This window comes from Schistocerca nitens, chromosome 9, assembly GCF_023898315.1.
Source record: "Schistocerca nitens isolate TAMUIC-IGC-003100 chromosome 9, iqSchNite1.1, whole genome shotgun sequence".
Taxonomy (NCBI): domain Eukaryota; kingdom Metazoa; phylum Arthropoda; class Insecta; order Orthoptera; family Acrididae; genus Schistocerca; species Schistocerca nitens.
Window position 1 is genome coordinate 289,853,648 of NC_064622.1, and position 22,578 is coordinate 289,876,225.

Here is a 22,578-nt window from a genome sequence, read left to right on the forward strand (position 1 = left end):
TTTGTTGATAGGTGTGTCCATTCCTTCAGAACACTAACAGCAGGTGATGTAATACTTTGATGAGTCCCTCTTTATCTCACAGCATTCAAACTCTATGGACCACAGGCTTTAGCATGAAATTCCATAGTGATGTATGGTGATGGCTTGACATGTGGAGACAGAGTTCAGTGTGTGCAGGTTTTCTATGTACACTGTGATATAGGGATCTGTCCAGTCTCCTCTTAACTGAGAAGTTGTGTATAGGTAGTTGGCCCTCTTTTTCAAATTCTTTTATGAATTTTATATTAGAATGGATATTACTTAAATGCATGATAAACCCTTTAAGTTTATTAATTCCATTTGGTCACAACATAAATGTGTTGTAAATACATTGATACAAAAATGTTACCTTAAACTTGGCTTAATCTGGAGTGTTTGCTTAAAGTGTTCAAAATATAGTTTTCCCATGACAGCTGATAACAGACTACCATCAGCAAGCAACCATTTTGTTCATAATATTTTCCATTAAAAAGGAAATAACTTGATGTCAGGAAGATGCCTAAAATGTTCAGTGGAAAATCACCAAACTTTTCTTTAATTACTTCAAAGTGTTCAGAATACGGAACCCTCATAATGAGGGAGACCACATAAGAAATGACTGTAACCTCCATATCCCAGAGCTGCAATTGAGTTACATGATGTACAAAGTGAGCAGAATGGTCAATGTTGTGTTCAGACTTCCCATATATTTGTTGAGAACACATTTCAAGTATTTGGCAGCTAATATTCAGGTGAACATTAATATTTTGGCAATTAGTGGAGTGTCTTCTTTCTGTACCGTTGGAACTCCAGTAATCATAGTGTCACAACCAACCGTGTTCTAAGACTTTCAATGACGCCAAATGGCAAGCCTGACCCACAGAGAAGAGTAATCACCCTCCTCTCCATTATATTAATAGGATTAATATCAGTTTTTCTGCCAGCAACATCATTAGAAAAAGTTGGAGACCTTAGACCTAAGCACTGCTTTGTTTTTAAGTGTTATACAAGTTTCAAGGTGAATGACTTATGCTGTTTCCAGTGGGGGTGAACTTGCAATGTTCTACGTGAAACTGAATTTATCTGCTATTCATAGCATTTTAATGTGGCTACAAACTTTATCCCATTAGCAAGGCCTTCACAATATCCTTGTCCACATGGGTGTCAGTGAGATTAATTACTTTGTGGTTTCTTGCTTCTTTTCTCGCCTTTCAGTGCACACCTTTTATGTAACATTTAGCATTTGTCAGGTGTCACGAATTCTCTCTCACTTTAGTGCCTAGGGTGCACAGAGAATCATCCTATTGACCTCTGGAATGATAATGTGATGTTTGATTTTGGGAAAATATATTTACCACTTTTTCGTCTTGACACCTTTTTAGGTTCTCAACACCTTTTTAGGCAGTTACACTGCCAGAAGCAGAGTTCGTTTTGTTTGCAGATCACACAAGTATTGCAATAAATAGTATGTCGAGTGCAGTTCTAGAAAGATCTGTTAATGAAATTTTCATGGATAATAATAAATTGTTTAAAGCCAAATCACTAACATTAAACTTCGAAAACACTCATTACATGCAATTCAGAACCTGTAAGAGGTTTCCACCCAGCATATGCATAAAGTATGAAGAAGAGCAGATAGAAGAGGTTGACAGTCTTAAATTCCTGGGATTACAACTTGATAATAAATTCAGTTGGGAGGAGCACACCACAGAACTGCAGAAAGGCCTTAACAAATCTGTATTTGCAATTCGAGTGTTAGCAGACATAGGCGACATAAAAATGAAAAAGCTTGCATACTTTTCCTATTTTCATTCCATAATGTAATATGGTATAATATTTTGGGGTAACTCTTCAAGTCAAACAAAAGTTTTCAGAGTCCAAAAGCATGTAATCGTATTATTTGTGGAGTAAATTCACAGACGTCCTGTAGAAACCTCTTCAAAGAACTGGGTATACTAACTATTGCCTCTCAGTATATTTACTCCTTGATGAAATTTGTCCTAAATAATATATCTCATTTTCCAACAAACAGCTCAGTTCATACATACAATACAAGGAACAAAAATGATCTGCACAAGGACTTAAAAGCACTTACTTTAGTTCAAGAAGGGGTCCACTACTCAGGAACACTCATCTTCAATAATTTGCCAGCAAACAAAGCCGTTCCACATCCACAAGAATCTCCTCAGCACGGTTCTATGGAACGAAAAACTAATCTAATCTATGAAAGACCAGTGAACGAACACAGAAGTCATTCTTTCTTATGGTGAAGCTAATCCACATTTCTGCCTATAGCATGGAGTGATGTGGTTTTCTCATAGTGTCTGATTAATGGTGTGCTTTTGGTTGTTCAGTCAAATTGTTGTTTCCATTTTTCTTCACGATATTTTTACAACCAATACAGTTGTATTCCTCAGGAACGCTAAGCTCTGTTATTATGTATACTCACGGCCTGGACTTCAACCAGACTCAGTGGTCATCAAAATATAATGCAGAAAAGTGGAATCACCTACCTAGTTGACCACTTAATGCACTAATACGAGACAAACTGTTCAGTCACATCCTAAGATATCATGGAAAACAAAGACAGGATAACAGGAGCTGTGAATTGAAAGGCTTATAATACTGATAAACTGGCTGTACAAAACTGTTTCATACACAGAACCCCCCATTGGTTGTGCAGATTTGGGAAAATTCACTAAAGGGACACATAGCTTACATGATGACATACCAACTGTACAAATTAAAATTAATATTAGTTACTCATTAAAGGACACATATCAGTAATAAAAAAGTATTGTAGGAAAATTGGAACATACCTCTGTAGACAGTAGCTGAGAAGCCCGCACGTTTATGTGATCTGTAATTTGTGTGGAAGACAACTTTAACAAGGCTAGAACCATGAATGTATCCAAGAGATGATGCATTGCTTAAACAAGTCTCTAGAAGAAGTGTCCAATCTTGTCTTCCAAATCTGCCTGTTACACAAAAATCTGTTTGAGTGGCAATCCACTGATTTTCACATTAAAATGTTCACTTATAAATTTCAAGTTACATATGTCATAAAATCAAACACTTAGTCGGAATGCAGCAGGAAACAATGCACCTTTTTTTATGTGTGAATTACTAAGGTTTCCTTGGTGTATAATGCTTGCAGTTTGATTACTGTGATGTACTGTCTGAGTTTTGCATTCCAGAATAATAGTTTTTCATATCTGCTCCATGTCATTTTGTGGGCTTTTTGTAATTCACAAACCTCTGTTTGCTTCATGATTTAATCCTATAGGCTGGGTGGTTTCTACTAAGTATATGAGTTCAAGTACGTGAATTATTTTACTGAACTGAGTTACTATAGGTTTCCATTTAGAAACTGAAGATTCCTTGCTTGTACTGAATTTGTATGTATGAAATTATGGAATTTGGAGTCTAGTTTTAACTAAAAGTTCTTTAATTTTTCCCTAGGTAGTGAAATATTTTCTATTACTGGAGAACTACCAGGTCATCTGTCACTGCAAATGGCTGTCTGTGTGTGTGTGTGTGTGTGTGTGTTGGACTGCTGTTTCAACATGAAAAGCTTCATACTTCTGTTTAAGAATTTAAATTTTGATGTGGTGTTAATTAACATTTGTTTCATCAGTTTTGTTGATTTTTCTACGCACTTTGAATGTTTATGGTATGCTGAACAGAGTATATCTGTTCTACAAGAGCTTATAAAAAAATCAAAATGACTATATGTTATGTCATAAATGTAAATTTCTGAAAACAAGGTTACAAGATGGGCGATGTTCAAGAAGAAATTGGGAGTCTGGCATGGGATAGAATGATGATTATAGAAATGACCAACTTACTCATGACATCACACATACAGAAACCTCCACAACCATCACTTCCTGAACACAACAAAGATTTCAGATCTAACATCACTTCATGTTGATGATGGCACTGAGCAATGCTTTAAACTTCTATTATCTTGCCATTAGGGAAACAAATATCACAAGATGATTCCATCTTATGGTTGAAACAAGTCAAAATAAATCATATAATATGCAACCTACTATTGTACTAAGGAAAGACAAACTCTAAAAACAGCTCAAAATATAAAAAAAATATTTGAATTACCAGTGTTTTTAAGAATCGGTACCTCACAATGTTAATCAATTTGCAGTCACTCCAACTTTTACCAGAAAAATCAGGAAAATAATTGACTCTCTTAAAATCAAGAAATCTCTATGCTGATAATGTTTCAAATAAAATATCAAAAGTTACTGTGCTTAGTCATATATGTAATAAATTAATTTCTCAAACGTATTTACCAATAAAAAGGTGCTATTATTAGATCTCTTTTTGAGAAGGGCATTAATTATGGAAAATACAAACTTGAGACTGGATGAGGATATTTGCAAATATGGGACTATGATTTGATCGAAAGCTGTATTGCATATGGACTTCTCCAGTGGACATGCCATCTCTCTCAACCTTTTTTATACTATTCAAATGAAAAAAATTGATCTAATAGGATGCTTTTCTTTTACCCTGTCAGGTAGTCACTATAGTTTGTTTAAGATTACTTGATAGTTAATGTCTATCACTTGCTGTTCAATGTGAAGCAATGTCAGTAGTGTCCACAACAAGGTATGACAGAAAGAAATAGGAAATGCTCTATCGATAGGTGATTTTCAGTGACCAATAACTCAACACGGTAGATTATGTGTTTGGAAGCACTGAATTTAAATTCATGTCCTAACCTAACCACAAGCTCATGATGTGCAGTGAATCCAAGAAAATGGTGATCATCAGTCTGCACCAGAATTAAATACACAATTGCTATGTTCATGGCATTTAAGGTCAACCTCTACAAGCAAACTCAAGACAGAATAAATTCAGTTTCAGTGGTAAAAGCAAACTGTAATTTGTCACTGTTATTGATTATTTGAAACTATCCTCCCACTGGCTTCATGTGCTGCTGCTTTACCAACCAATGAGCAGTACTCGTTGGTACCTGGTTCATAATATAGGGAACACAAGCAGATTCCCCACTAGAGAAGAATGATACGAAGAAAAATAAGAGCAAATAAAATAGCCAATACATTAATGAAAATGATGCAGCAAAGTATTTAAAAAATCAATGAAAGCAATTTATTGAAAAAATAATAATAATTAGTGTCTTTTGATTAGATTTAGAAAAATTAAACATTTCACCACATTTGACCTTGCACACATCAGGTTAATGCGCTAACCACATTGCTATGCTATTACACTGTGAAGGGTTGTTGTGTTTATGACTCTGGTGACCAAGTTGTAATGACTAATTGCAGTCTTCAAAAATTAGACTTCATGCAATGTCATTTAAAGCTTATCTAATGTATGCTGATCTCTGTGATTTTAACTGTACATTTGACACTCAACCATGTCTAGTGTGGAAGAATCATGTAGTAGTTCTGTAGGGAACAAGTGTATTTAATTAGCATTGTTGTGTGTGTGTGTGTGTGTGTGTGTGTGTGTGTGTGTGTGTCCTTTTTGGTATGGTTATCGTATGTGATGAAAAACAAAATAAAAGAACCAGATACAAGATTTGGGTTTCAAACACATCCAGAGAGAAAGCTAGACAAGGAACAGGAAGTGAAGATTTGTTATTTGTAATTTATTTGCATGAAACATGTAATTGCATGCATAGCAATTGATAGTACAATACAACAGTATACAATCTAAATTTACTTTATAATAGGAACTTAAGAATGTAGTCCGCATTATTTGACATAATAGTACCTTAGATTTTAGTTTCTACAATAAGCTACAGAAGCACTGCTCAATGAGCCATGATTTTAGATGTTTTTTGAATGTCTCTCCAGTTATTATCTTCTGTTCATTTGGCAGTGCCTTGAAGTATTTTGCTCCATTAATATATTGACTGTTTGCTGTTTTTTTTCAGTCTTCTGTTTATCATATGGAAATTTTGTACTTGTCTAGTATTGTGACCTTCTTCAGTTAATACTATTGTTTCAATCATATACATAGAATAGATAGTCAGAATATTAAAATCTATAAACAATCCTTTATATGATGTTCTATCATCTTTTTTGCCTAAATATTCCCTAGGCTCTCTTCCTGAGTTTAAATACTCAGTCTACATGAGTTTTGGAAGTCCTGCCGCACAATTAAAGACCACATGGTAGAAATGGATGTATTAAACCAAAATACATCATCCTCATTGTTTGGGTATTGAGGTATTGAGCTATTCTTCTTAAAACATATAGGCTAGGTGATAGCCTTGCACATACACTGCCAATTTGTTGTGTCCATAGTAGTTTTCTATCAATGCATATACCTACAAATTTACACTCAATGCAGATTTTCCTGAAAATATTACTGTCTTGAGAATCAATACAAGTTTGCAAATCACCAACATTGAAGCGGATTATATTTGTTTTTTGTAAGTTGACTTTTAGATTGTCATTTTCAAACTTTTCCTTTGCAATATCTATAAATTTTTTTACCCCTATGCCGAGATTAAGAATATCATTTCCCCAACAAAGTCCTGAAGTGTCATCTGCATACATTGTAATGAAGGTATCATTTTTTACTATAATGTAAAATATAAAAAGGAAAGGACAGATTATCGATCCCTGAGGCACACCAAATTTAATATTTTGACCCTTTATGTATGATTATGAATAAAATACATTTCACATTTCAACTGTTGTGGCAGTTTGGCAACAGCGAATGTTTTCGGTGTGACACTGAGGACTCTGATTGGAGGAAACCAGCTACAACATGTGAAGTATCAACTATCAAATAAATGTAATTGAACTGTAGTCATATGTTTAGTTTTTCTCAACCAGTACAGGGAATTCTGTTTTTGCCCCAGAATTTCCTTAATCTGTTATAAACTATTTTGATAATAAATCACATCCATTTGGAGAAGAAAGATTATGAGTTGCAATATAGAAAGAATACATGGGCCTACATACTATTCAATGGATAATAAATAGTGATTCACATTAGACAAATTTCATGCTAAAACATTTTCTGACTTAGATCAAATAAGTAATGGCTCTCCACAGGGTTCAATCTTGTGTCTTCTTGCGTTCTTGTTGCATATAAATGATCTCCCATGTTACATGATTAAGCAGAAATGGTCCTCTCTGACAGAAAAAGCAGCATTATAATCAATTCTAGTTAAGATATACTGATAAAAGTGCACAAAATTTAAAGATTACATATAATGTCTGATAACAATCTATCTCTGAACACAGAAAACACAGTTCATTAAATTCTGTATGAGGCAGGATATAACATCAGCAATAACTATGTTCAAAGTGAATCATTTTAGAATTGTGCCTCCAATGCAGAATTTTATGTCCAAAATTTCAAATAGTATACTCAAGTCCCAAAAATGCCAGTGCCATGTTGTTATAGATAGCACTACTCACAGATTTAGTTTTTATATTACTGTGTACAAAACACTAAGACAAACTCAATAGATACCATGCACTTACCACTATATATCTGAACTTTAGCACTGTGACACCAGTTTGAATCTGCATGTACATCAAGTGTCCTGATTTTGACTGCTACATGGCTGGTAGGGGGTGTTTCAAATATCCACACACAGTCCATTGGTTCATACCCAGACCCAAAATTTGGTGAGGAGATGTTTACTTGTGAAGTACTAATCATTGCTCCAAGCTGAGTGGTGCTCCCACAGCCTGTAATATTTAATGCAATGTGTGAAAAGGTGAGTATTCATTTTTTTCGAAATTTCAATATACATTCAAAATATAAAATTCAAAAGAGGAAAACACCTACTTTCGATTCATTCTGAACTATAATCTAAAGATACTGACTGAGGAGAAGCTATTTTTCCTAACCACTCACTATTCTCTTCCAACAAGCAGAGAATACAGCAAAAATGAGGAATTACTATAAAAAAGAGCATATTATTTGATTTACTGCTGGTTTTGCTATAATCAGCGATGAGCGTCTTCAGATATTTATGGCATTGGCATCAACATGTTCAAATCCTGATTGGCAATACCATCACGACAAAGCAGTTGTATTGAGGATGTGCTGAATGAAGTTTCAGACCTTCTAACGTGTTGGTATCAGAGCAATGAGCATCTGAAGATGACTGCAGCTGATGAGTCAAACTAGTAATAAACCAAAGAATACACTAATTGGGACAATTTATCTGTACATTAATTTGTAGTGGGCAGTGTATCTTCTGCAGATGCTACATGCATTTGCCAAATTTTTGCCTATCCAGGCTTAAGAGACTGTCCAAAAAAATTTTAGCTTGAACCTGAAACTGGCACAAATCACAAGAGGATGAAAATTAATTGCAGTTGCTAAATACACGATGTTATCCCAAAGTAAGCAAGAAACAAATGCAGAATAAATCCAAAAATTTCACCCATGAAGATAGTTTGAGCTCTGGATCATCATACAACAACCAACAAGCTTGCAATAAACATTGCATCTCCATCTATATCTGCATCTACACACTGCAAACCAATGTGAGGTGTGTGGTGGAGTGTACATCCCTTGTACCAGTTATTAGGGTTTCTTTTTGTTCCATTCACATGTAGAGCATTGGAAGAATGATTGTTTGAATGCTTCTGTTCATGCAGTAATTATTCTAACCTTATCCTCCGATCCCTATGTGAGCAATACATAGGTAGTTCTAGTATATTCCTAGACTCACCATGTAAAGCCGAATCTTGAAACTCTGTTAACAGATTTTCTCAGGACAGTTTATGTCTATCTTCAAGAGTCTTCCAGTCCAATTCCTTCAGTACCTCTGTGACACTCTATCACAGATTCAACAAACCTGTGACCATTTGTGCTGGCCTTCTCCATATATATTCAATATCCCCTGTTAGTCCTATCTGGTATGGGTCCCACACAGTTGAACAATACTCTAAAACTAGTTACATGGGTGATTTGTAAGCAATCACAAAGGGCAAAATTTTACATTTCTGAAAATTTAAAGCAAGTTATGAATTTCTGCACCACTTTGAAGTCTTATCAAGATCTGACTAAATATTTAGGCAGCGTCTTTCAGATAGTACATCATTATAGATAACTGCATCATCTACAAAAATCCTGAATTTACTATTAATATTGTCTGCAAGGTCATTAATATACAACATGTACAGCCAGGGTCCCAACACTTCCACGGAGGACACCCAAAGGTACTTCTACATCTGATGATTACTCTCCATCCAAGGTAACACACTGTGTCCTCCCAACCAAAATGTCCTCAATTCAGGCACAAATTTCACTTGATGCCCCATATGATCATACTTTTGACAATAAGAATAGGTGTGATACTGAGTCAGACTGGTTTGATTCAGTACTTTGTACTGATGATGGTGCTCAACAGATTTTTAAACCTTTAACATAGTGCCATCAGGGGAATGAATCTTTGAAGATGCTCGCATCTAATGCCACCGCAAGGGTATGGACTGTTGCAGATGTTGCAACACTAGTGTGTCATCTGGCATTGTCATGCTGAAAGAAAAAAAGAAATTGTGCTGCCTCTGTGGAAAAACTCTTTGAATTCAAAACTTGATTACAGTACATTGTTTCTCAAGCACTGACAATGTAATCATCACTGCTCCCACACTCAATGCAAGTCCTCCAGTGCTTACAAAGGGCATAAATTCCTTTAGAAAAAAATTCTTTTGGTAGTCTGTGCAACCACTCTTGCACCGCATTGTGTACCTCTTCCTCAAAATGGAACTTCTTTCTTCCCATTGCGTCTCTGAATGGTCCAAACATATGGAAATCACTTGGGCAAGGTCTGGTGAGTGTGGTGGATGAGGCAGACGCTCAAAATGCAGGTCTGTGATTTTTGTAACTGTTGCGTGGGCAGTGTGGGGCCTTGCATTGTCATGTTGCAAAAGGACACCTGCTGACAGCAATCCACGTTGCTTTGATTTGATTGCTGGCCGCAGATGATTATTTGGGAGATCTGTGTATGATGCACTGATGCCAGTGATCCCAATAGGCATGTAATGCTCCAAAATGATGCCTTTTTCATCCCAAAAGAGAGTCAGCATAACATTCACTGCTGATGGTTCTGTTTGAAACTCCTTTGGTTTTGGTGATGGGGAATGATGCCATTCCTTGCTCGCTCTCTTCGTTTCCAGTTGCTGGAAGTGAACCCAGGTGTCGTCCCCAGTAACAATTCTTGCAAGGAAGCCATCACCTTCTCATTCAAATCACTGAAGAACTTCTTCACAAGCATCAACACATCGTCTTCTCATGTCAGGAGTCAGCTGCTGTGGCACCCATCTTGCAGACACTTTGTGAAACTGAAGTACCTCATGCACAATGTGGTGTGCTGACCCATGTCTCACAAATGTTAGGATGAACAACAGAGTAAAATGCTAGCACAACATGGTGGCTGATGTAACATCATATGGGAAAAATTTGATCAGTGACATCAAAAGAATAGCAAATGGTCAAAAGAATTTTCATGAAACAGATACTAGGAATGGGAAAACACTGCCATTCCAACTCACATATGAACTCATGAAAGAGACTTATGTCATGGAGGGCACTAGATTACAACACTGGCTACCATCCACAGGACTGTATCCATCCACAGGACTGTACAAGAGCTGATTAATACCATGGACTAAAAGAAGGAGTACACAGTTCTACAACACACCTGTCATGCTAGTCAACAACTGGACTACAGAATGTAAGAACCGGAGGCATGTACATACCATCAAGACTCACAATACATGGATTTCATCATACAATATGTATCAACAACAAATTCCACAAACCAACTAAATGTGTAAATATGTGCTATGCAGACAAGGGTGTAACATATAACACATTATAATGTATACAAAGAGAACAAAAACTATAAGAGACTAAAGCAAAGACTACAAAACTTGTATGTACACATATATTAATACTCAATCTGAATGCAATTTTCCCATTAATAATAATTTATACATATCATACACAGCAATTGACCAATAACATTAAGACCTTAGTGCCTGAAGATGCCCATGAAACGTGTATATGAAAGTGTGTGTGTGTGTGTGTGTGTGTGTTTGTGTGTGTGTGTGTGTGTGTCTAAAGGAGGAATTTGTCTGCTAGCTTAGCCTCTTCTAAATGTATTTCATATGTGTCTGACTGTCTCTACCTCTATTTCATAAGTTTGTTATTCTAACCTGAACCTTCCACTGTTTGATCAGGCAAAGGAAGTTACTTTTCAAGATATAAGGAAGCTAATTATAGAGAAAATCATATTCTGTGTTAGGTCCTCTATTATTCATAATTTTTATAGATAATTTACCTGGTCACTTGCCAGCAGAAGAGTGTGTTATAGCAAGAACAGAAACAGTCTATGGGAACACAGTAATTTATAGAGCCAATGTGGGATACAGTGGAGTACAGTTTACATGTAGCACTGAACACACTGAATGGACAACAATGATACAGGTTACAGAATGGGTCGTGCACTCGTTTGCTAGCACTTAAGTAATACTGTTTCTTCAGCAGCTCACCAGAGTGTGCGAGGGTGCCAACTCAGTTGGCCTCTATAAGCAGGCCCATGAATCAAAGGCATGGATGCATGATCTCCTAAATCGTGTGCATCATGAATGATGGTATATCACTCCTCACTTCCAGTGGTGAGAAAACAACATACATAAAAACACTACAACACTAGGCACAGAAAAATTCATGGTAAATAAAAAAAGCACTGGCACTGAAAAAGCACAGGTTACCATGGGGAGAAAAAAAAGAAAAAGAAAAGAAAAAAGAAATAAGAAGATGTCTCACAAGGCCACAAGGCACTGAGATTACAAACCATGGATAACAATGATAACTGCCTTCACATCTATTTCATGCCCTGACAATGGCGGCTACTGCAGCGTGTGGTGAGCAGGCACCAGCGAGTAGGTATGTAAGCAAGGAGGGAGCAGTCTAGTGTGCTGCCCCCCTCTCATGAGAGGCTGTAGGGCAGGACCGTGTACGGCATCTCCGTAGGGATGTTGTAGGTGTCAACGAGAGTGTCGGAGATGATGGCTGCATAGAACCCAGCAACAGAGGTGGTGACGGTGGTGGCATCGGTGTAGCGGGGGCTACAATTGTGACAGCAGTCGAGGAGTGGGGGTAGAGTCAAGAACACTATACAGCAATCTGCCAGGTTGCAACCCCAGCTGTGGCATGAACTGGATAATCTACTACACAGGAACAGGCATTGGTGGTGACAGAGGCTGGGGAATCAGTGGGAACTCTGGAACAGACCCCACCCCCATGGTGTGTGGAAACAGCTGGTCGAAGTGACAGGACATTCGTCCATCAGGAATGTGGATGATGCAAAGGTGCCAGCCCCGATGAAGCTTGATTTACTTTGAACAGTGCCCCAAAACACAATCCCAGACATGCACACCTGGTCAGAACCATCACAGAGCAGTTGACACCAGTGGTTGTGCCATTGGATGCAGCAGGAGAAGGGGGTTTGTTGTTGGTATCCATGTAGAAGTTCTGCTGGGCTCTTGTCCTCCAACAAAGTGAAATGGTACAAACTCAAAAAATGGTCTTAAGAAGCTTCAGGGGACCTGCTGGATACATACTTCCACATCTGAGTTTTAAATGTCTGGACCATGCATTCAGCCTCACATTACATTGAGGATGGGGCAGCTGTGAGATGGTGAGCACCAGTAGCCTGACAAAAAGATGCAAATTCTTGAGAAAAAAATCTGGGAGGCGAAACTGGTAACCATGGTATACTGAAATCCCTCAACTGTACAAATATTAGACAGAGCCAAAATAGTGGCCGATACAGACTTGGATGGACAACACTCCAGAACGGACAACACTCCGAGTAGGGAAAAATGGAATTGGTGTCCACTACAATGAGCCAATACTGATTTAGAAAGGGCACAGCAAAATCCATAAGTAAGCCTGTGGGGCTGCCCATTGCTGGACATAGTGAATGCAAGCAGCAATAAGCCGCATGATGTCCCCATCTATGCCTGGCCTATACACATTCCGGTGGGCCGAAGCTATGGTTTAAGAGGTCCTCCAGTAAATGACACGCAGAAGTGACAGTACATTATGGGGTAAGGAAGTGGGAATCACAACAAAGGGAGCAGCATTCTCTGTAGCTACCGAAAGAATGCCGTGAAACACAGAAGAAGTGCAGGAGAGAGAATTAATCATGCAAGGGACCCAAGGCATGGCCCAGAGCATTTATGGCCACCAATGCAGCACAAAAGAAAAGAACTGACTAAGTATAGGATCCAAGGTGACAGTAGTGATGGGAAGACCATCAACCATGCTCTGGTTTGCAATATCTAAATAGAAAAAAGCTGCTTCCCCTGGCTGAACACCAATATTTGCCCAATTGGTAAGCAACGTAAGGCACTGGCAGTGGCGTGTTGTGCCATCGCCCAGTAATGGATCTGTTAATGATAAAGGGAGAGGAAGAGAACCGACCACTGCAAACAATGTGCTGCCTTGTCCATCACAGAAGCCAAAGAGTTGAAAAGAGTAACATATGGCTTGTGATCTGCGATTTAATGGAACGTAGAACTATACAAGAGGACATGAAATTTCTTGAGGGCAAACAAAATCGTTAAAGCTTCCTTTTCATCCTGAGAATACTGCTGCTGAATGAGAGGAAAGTCTCAGCAGTGGGTTGTACAGACCCACTGGTGTGTCTCTGCACCATCACTGCACCAAGACCATGCTGGGAGGCATCTGTAGCCAGCAAGAGACACTGACCTGGCTGAAAAGTGGTCAGACACAGGGCCGATTGAAGCTTTGATTTAAGCAAAGCAAACACTCAGTCACTAGTTGGGAACCAGAAGAAAGCATATTTTTAACATAATGTGTGCAGGGATTGAGTGACAGTAGTTGCCGTTTACTAAAAGCTTATGGTAATAGACAAATTTACCTAGAAACGCCTGCAGTTCCTTGACAGAGGTCGGCCATGGGAAAGCAACAATTGCATGAACGTGGTGAGGCATTGATTTGACCCATGTCCGAGAGACCTCAAGACCTAGGTATTCAATTGATGGCTGAAAAAATTGAGATTAGGCAAAACTGTAGTTGAGACCTGCTGACTGCATAACAGAAAACAACGATGGGAGATTGCTTAGATGGTCTACAGTAGAAGAACCCGAAACCATGATTTTGTTGAGGTAACGGATGCAGCCAGGCACAGAGGCTGTCAGCTGTTCTAAAAAATGCTGAAAAATTGTGGGTGTGCTAGCAATTCCAAAAGGCCAGTTTTAATATTGGCATAGGCTGAAAGGTGTATTGACAATGAGAAGGCACCTAGTGGCCTCATGCAAGACAATCAGTAGGTATACTTCTGACAAATCTGTCTTGGAAAATTAGTGGCTGCATAATTATTTTGTCAGCAACTCGTCAGGATGGGGAAAAGGGTAAGTATCTATCACGATAGTGCATCAATCATTACACTAAAGTCACCACAAAGGTAAGCTTACCTGTCGGCTTCTTAATGATTACCACTGGTGTAGCCTATTCAGTGTAAGAAATAGGCCGAATGACATTGAGTGATATCAAACAGTCTAATTTGGCCTTGACAGTGTCATGCAACATGACAGGCAGATGCTGTGCTTGAAAAAACTAGGGTGGGCGGACTCTTTCATGGTAATATGCGACTCAAAACAGGGAGCTCAAGCAAGCCAAGCGGAAAACAGCGACAAAAACTCATAGCAGATAAGGAACTTGATCTGACACTAAATTTACCTCATCAGCAATGGAGAAACCAAAACTGCTAAATGCCGCTAACCCGAACAGATCTGTGGTATGGGCACGATCCACAATTAGGAAGATGAGAGGGCAAACAACAGATTTGTAAGAGACAGGAGCAGAGAACTGACCTAGGATCAGAATCTGCTGTTTATTGTACATAATCAACTTGCATGAAACTTGTGTGAGGGGAGGGAACCGCAAATCCACGTATGTTTGTACATTTACTAAGGTCACTGTAACTCCTGTGTCCACTTACATTTTTAGTGGTTTATTTAACATTCACAAGTAAATACAATATTTGTTCTGGAGACAGTCATTGTAAAGATATGGTTTATGTCCACCAATACTACTGTGTTTGTCATGTTCGAAGAGGAAAACTATCAATTATTGACAAAATTATTTAATTGGATAGATAAAAAATCTATTCACCAAGTAGCGGCAGAACACACACATAAAAGATGGTTGTAACTGACAAGCTTTTGGAGCAAGCGGCTCCTTCTTATGGCAGAAGGGTTGAAGGGGAAGAAAGAGGGGTGAAGAAAATGGAGTGGAGAGGTCTAGGAGAAGAGGTAGACTTCGGGAAAGTCGCCAAGAAATGCGGGTCAGGCGAGACTTACCATACGGGATGAGAAGAAAAGACACTGCTGGGAACTAGATCGGATGAGATCTGGAAACCTGAGAGCTTAAAAGAGGAAGACAAGGTAACATACAGACAGAGATTACTGCTTAAACATCATGAGTGAGTTAATAAGAGTGAAAAGCTAAGTGCATTGTACTTAGACCTTCTCCTAAACTACCTCAACAATGGAGTTTCCCTTCCTGTCCGGCTATATCTCCCTAAACAGTCATACCACTTCTCTCCTAAAAACCGAGCAACCAAGCTTGGCCAATTTCCTTAACATCCTAAAGCCTTCACAATTACCTCCCAAACCAAGAATAACCCATAATCCCAAGAACCAATTATAATAGTACAGTGTCCTTAACCTATCATCTAAAGCACTCTCCACTCCTGAATTATACGTGTTATCTAAGAGCCTCACTTTCAGCCCTAAACCTGCATTTGATCATGCTGCTTTGGTGAAAGACCTACTTTCCATCACACATAATATCCACTGAAAATCCCAAAACCTTTCCAACAGCAAACCTGACATTGAACCCTGCCTTGAACAGTTCAGTCCACAATCCCAACTTGATCCACCACCATTATCTCAAAATCTTGTCTTACAGGCCTTCCAAGAATTCCACACATCCAGCATTGCTTCAAAATCCCTCCTCAGACCCCTACAACATAACCCTAACCTGTTCTCTGCAGAGCTTTTAATATCCATGACAATATAATTATTCAGACCAATTTTCATGACAGTATTGTGTGTGGAATTTGAGCGAACATTCTTGTGATATTAAGAAAAGGACTTCATCGATACTAAAATAATAATAAGGAATTATTGTCAGTGACATGATTTAATTTTCTGTGAAAATCATATCTCAGAAAATACTCATGGAAAAAGATAATGGAAATCTTCATCTTTTGTTATCTGTGATTCTTCTAGAATAATGCTTCTTCTTGTTCGAACTGCTGTAATGATCGGACTTGATGGATGTCTCATGACACAGAGGTCTGCAAAAAACCGTATTATGTTGTTAATTAATATTTGAAAAATAGAGTTTCTGTGTGATTGAAATGAATCTTCATTGTTTAAAATTTTATTTTATTGTAATTCTCGTCCTATATAAATGTTGAGTTTTCTGCTCAGCTACAAAGGAGCGTAGCCATCAGCACTATTGATCTACAGTGCGATTTATTGGTAAATGCTGAACAATAAGTGATCAATATTAAGAAATATTTTCAAATGTTAATGCATATAGTGAAGGGACAAAAAGATTTAATATACATTATTTGTTACTTAAAACAGGGCCTGAAGCAGAATCGATAAGTGATTGTCTTATGTTAGTCGCCATCTTATTGAAATATTGCAGCGGCAGTTTTAAATTGATTTTCTCTACGGGCATAGATGTTGGTGGTCATAATTGCAATAATAATTGTGTATTGGTGGCCAAGAACCCACTTGAGGGAGTAAATTCAACTCAGATTGTGGCTAATCTTTAAATATAGTGCAAATAGCATCTTACATGATATAAATTCTTATCTGATGATGTATGAAGCCTGGTTATTTCATAACAACTTTTATGAAATATTTTGACAGGAAAAATACATTAGTGTTGTGTGTGTGTAGCATTGTGTGACAAAACTGTTCATTTTGCTTAAAGTAAAGTGCTGCCACCTTGAGTAACAGTAGCATTAAATTCGATAAATGATCTGCAACTTAGTGCCATTTACTCTGCTTGACAGACATCAGTGCTACACTTTCCCAGGTGGAGATTTCATCACTAAAACAATGATCATTAGCCGGGAAAGCAGTGTTTAAATAAAACCTCATGTTATACTGATAATAAGTAACTAGTTTCATTGTAATCTTGCTGAAATTATACAACACGCAATCAAACCACAATACTCACACACCACAAACTCCAGGCTCTATGTTCCCTAAAAGCTGATGACTCCATCATTATCCTCCCAGCAGACAATGGATCTACCACTGTAGTACTTGACCTAAGGGAGTGTGTTGGTGGAGGTCTATTCCAGCTGTCTGACACCACTACATACAGCGTCTGCCATGATGAACTTATCCCTGTGATTCAAACTGACCTGCACTCATTCCTTAAGACCTCAGTTCACAGAACTTCTCACCCCACCCAAAACCAAGCAACCCCACCTTTTATCTTCTTCCTAAGATCTACAAACCCAATCATCCTGGCCATCCTATAGCTGCTGGCTTCAAAGCACCCATAGAACATATATCTGCCTTTGTTGATCAACACCTGCAACCCACTGTACAAAGACTCCCCTTCTACATAAAAGATACCAACCATTTTCTAGGTCCTCTGAAATCCATGCCTGTTCCACTCTCACTGCACACCTTGCTTGTCTCCATTTTTGCCACCTCCCTTTATACCAACATCGCCCATGTACATGGTCTGTCTGCTGCTGAACATTTCCTCTATCAGTGCCAACCTGACTCCAAACCTATGACATCCTTCCAACTCACCTTCATCAACTTTATACTTACCAATAACTGTTTCGCCTTTGAGGGGCTGACATACAAACAGATCAGGGATGTGGCCATGGGAACCAGGATGGCTTCTTCCTATGCCAACCTTTTCATGATGTTGATCTAATCCTCACCAACTCACCAAAGGTCAGCTCTACACTTCCGTCCACATTAAACCTACCAACAAACAACAGTACTTACATTTTGACAATTTCATCATTTCCATGTCAAACGTTCCTTCCCATACAGGCTTGGCATCTGAGACAAACATATTTGTCCAGATGTAGACTCTTTACAGCAATACACCGCCATTCTAACATCAGCCTACACTGCACGTAATTACCCCGCCAGCCTAGTAGTAAGCAGATTTCCTGGGTCATCACATCCAAACCTGGTACTACTGATACCTCCAAAAAACAACTTCAGAGTGCACCATTGGTGACTCAGTATTATCCTGGTCTGGAACGTATCCATCAGCTACTTTGACATGGTCATGTCTTCCTAAAATCATGCCCTGAAATGAGATCCATTCTGTCAAATTCTGCCCGCCACAACTAGAATAGCTTTCTGTTGCCCTCCCAATCTCCGCAATATTCTTGTCAGACCCTATGCTCCTTCTGCATTTAACTCCCTACTCTATGGCTCCTACATCTGGGACTGTCCCTGCTGCAAGACTTGCCCTATGCACTCTCCTACCACCACATATAACAGCCCTGTAACTGGCAGTATGTATACTATCAAAGGGAGAGCCACATGCGAAATGACATGTCATATACCAGCTGTTATGTAAACACCGTTCGGCTTCTACATTGGCATGACTAGTGCCAAATTATCAATTAGGATGAATGGAAATAGGCAGAGGGTGTATACTGGCAACTCACAATATCCTGTTGCAGATCATGCTCTACAACATGACCTTGGCACCTGTTTCACCTCACGAGCCATCTGGATTCTTCCCCCAGACACCAATTTCTCAGAACTCGGTGGATGGGAACCTGATATACAACATGTCCTTGGTTCTCTCCACCCACCTGGCCTTAATTTATGTTAGTTTCTTCCACCTCAGCATTTCTTCACTGTAACTAATCTCTGCTTCACTCTGTTTTAGTTTTCTACATCTTTCATTGTCTTTCCCATCTATTTTTCACCATTCCCCTCCCACCTGTGTAATGTACAATGCACTTAGCTTTTCTCTTTTATAAATTCATTCATGATTTTTTAGTAGTAATCTCTGTCTGCATATTACTTTGTCTTCCACCTTTAAGCTCTCAGGTTTGCAAATCTCATGCAGTCCCAAACAATCAGTCTCTCCTTCTTATGCCTTACGGTTAGTCTCTCCTGATCTGCAGTTCTCTTGACCTACCCCTTTTCCTAGACCACTCCAGTTCTTTTCCTTCACCCCTCTTCCTTCCCCTTCAACCCTTCTGCCTGAAGAAGCAGCCACTGGCTCTGAAAGCTTGCCAATTACAATAATCTTTTATGTGTGTGTTCTGCTGCCACTTGGTGAGTAGATTTTTTATCTATCCCATAAAATAATATGTTTGAAGGGGAGTTACACACAACACAATGTGGCCTTTAGTTTGACACTTGTTGCAAACTGCCCAATGCTTCGGGTATGCACCACGCTCATATTGGACAAAGCAGTATGGGCAAGACAAAAAGGGGGCACATGGCCACTGTTGTGACATGGCCTGTTATCGATGTGGCCATAAATGATGCTGTCCCATGGAAATCTGAATCAAAGGTTGCACTGCTGCAGTGACATCCCCATCATCCTCAACACTTTCCTAACTGGGTCTGACTGAACAACCTTTAATCCCCCCCCAACCAACCCCCTATGGTGCAATCTGAACATCTGTGGCCAATGATGCTTAAAAGGACTGTGCTATATTGAGCAAATTGGTAACCATCAGATTCTTATGTAGAAGTGCTTGTTCATGGACTCCCTTATCTGGGGCCAGATGAATAATAACACCATGTACCATGTGAATGTCGTGTGACTAGGGCCTCCTGTTGGGTAGACTGTTCACCAGGTGCAAGTCTTTCGATTTGATGTCACTTCGGCGATTTGCGCATTGATGGGGATGAAATGATGATGATTAGGACAACACAGCACCTAGTCCATGAGTGGAGAAAATCTCCAACCCAGCCAGGAATCGAACCCGGGCACTTAGGATTGACTTTCTGTCGTGCTGACCACTCAGCTACCGGGGGCAAAAATGTACCGTGTAATCAGTATAGGATTTGTGATGGGTAATAGTGACAAATTCACACTGATGGCTCAACCCATGTAATTCTGCAGCCCAGGCTTTGTAAGACTGGTGTGGGTGTTTCTGAAAATGGTAAAATTCAACAAGCATCACACTGACGTGTTCTGTCACAGCAACAGGTTGAGAGAAGCTCTCACATGTCATTAAATGATAAGCTGGCCAGTTATTGCAAAGGCACAAGTTGACACAACAACTGATATGTGCATGGTGAAAGCCAGGAATGAAAGAAAGTCCTACACAAGTTTGCACCCCATGCAAAAAACGTAGACTGCACCTAACATACAGAAACTGTCCTGGATATTACACTACAAACACAGTTCATTCTTTGTTTTCATTTCTAATAGAAAATTGGCAAAATGAATACTTGAGTATGCCAGGTCTTTCCGCTAGTTTTATACAAACAAGATATTGTCTGATTAATACAGATTCAGAAAATAGACATTTATATCCTACATTTGATAAACTGTGATACAAGAGAATTTATGGGACAAAATATGAGACAATTCCTTTTCTTAGTTCCAACTGTATTTCTGAATTTGCGAAGTTTAATTTGAAATTATTAAAAATAAATCCAAAGGAAATAAGAAAATATTAAATACTGACTCCAGGTTGAAATATCAACAATAAAAGGGAAAGGGTAGACAGTTACTCACCGTAAGGATGACGCTCTGAGTTATGAGAGGCACAACAAAAAGACTGCTACACGTAAGTACTTTGTAAAGAAAGAAATGAAAGCAATGGTAACCCACAACAACTTTTATAGCATGCTGAGGGATGCTGCTTGACTGTTCATAAGTACACAAATGAATTTGAATTTGGTCAGGACAGCTAAGATGATGACTTGCATAGTCATTGGCCAATATGTGCTGCTTCTCCAGAAATTATTGCAGAAGTGCTAACTGAATGCGTGAGTAATTGCCAAACCTGTATGGGTGTCATCTGATTGGGCACATCACGTTTTAGGAGTGGAATTGCATATGAGAAAATTATCTGCTGGATGGATGCCATTACTCTTAACGCAGAATCATAAATGCATCAGAATGGAAATGTCCGAACAATGTTTGTCTAAGTTTCAGAACAACCAACAAGATTTTTAGTGATGTTTTGTGACCGCAGATGCAACCTTGGTCCACTACTATATAGCAGAGTCAAAAAACAGTCAAATTAGTGGAAATATGTTGATTCACCACCACAAATGAAAGCGAAGGTAATCTGACCAGCTGGAAAGAGCATGGCATCAGTTTTCTAGCATGGGAAAATGATTCTGTATATTTCTTCCTAAAGAGGCGTCCATCCATTCCATATCACTATGCCGAATGATCAAATACAAGTAAGTGGATAATCATGGAAAAATATTTCACAGGATCGACAACTGAGTGACTTCAATATATCTGTAGCATTTCACCACAATCACACTCAATCATGTACACAATATATCAAGGATGAATTTGGTGGATAACATAATGTTCAGAGTAGCACACCCTTATTTTCTATATTACATATGAAATTTACTCATTTCTAATAGTACCCATTTTGTGGTATCATAGAGACAACCTAATCAAAGACGTTAATAACTTTTCCATGACAACATTAAATTTAATATAGAGAAACGTTAACACTATCTGTCAATAATTATTTTTACATAATTTCTTTACACTGGATCTCCAGATTAGAATAACAATATTTTTGATGAATTTACTGGTTTCTCAGTCTTCTCCAATCTTTATCATTTTGTCAGTGAACAGATGCTGTTTTTGGAAAGATAAGGGAATGTTTCCCTATTTGATAATATCCTGATTATTCACACATAAACAAAATTTAGAAGTAGCACCCATATTTGAGATTGTGAGTAGATTAGCACTATTTGCTGTTGGTTCTAAGTATACTTAACAGGAGAGGCCTGTGATAGCTTATTATCCCATTAATATATCTTGCTGGCCATTAAAATTCCAAAACTGAGAAGACAGCTTGTGACGAAAGTCAGGAAAGTATGAAGTATACTATATGCCGGGATATGCAAACCATTAGAATTTCAGTCCAACCACATAAAGTAAATATGAGAAATGAACAATACATTCCATATACAAGGAAAAACTAGGAGCACGTTTCTTATTCAGAAACCACAGATCATGTTATGCTTCATGTAAAATGAAGAAATGTCTGAAAGTATGAATCAGAATTTGGCAGAGGCAGTATCATGACCAACTGTGGCTGCAGTTTAACATTTCATGACACTGCTGCTCATGTTGGTAGAGATACCATAACTGTCACCCCTGCCTGCCATCTAACCTCCCACCTGCACCAGCTGTTCTACGCTCTCCCCACTTAGTCCCAGTATGCTCCCACAAGTGGCACTTTACCATCTCCCAACCCTATCCTGCTATCACTCCCTCTCACCGCCCTAGCCTCCTTTTTACCCCCACCAC

At 38.7% G+C, this 22,578-nt stretch overlaps 1 protein-coding gene across 1 annotated transcript in view; it reads right to left on the reverse strand.

The window, feature by feature from the left end:
- Positions 1–22,578, reverse strand: part of LOC126204186 (cubilin-like) — a 1,516,445-nt gene that overhangs the window by 572,076 nt on the left and 921,791 nt on the right. Inside the window, exons 40-41 of the mRNA XM_049938590.1 lie at positions 7,515–7,724; positions 2,838–2,996 (exon numbers count right to left, since the gene is read on the reverse strand). Of these exons, the coding sequence (XP_049794547.1) occupies positions 2,838–2,996; positions 7,515–7,724 (369 nt within the window). The remainder of the gene's footprint in view (positions 1–2,837; positions 2,997–7,514; positions 7,725–22,578) is intronic.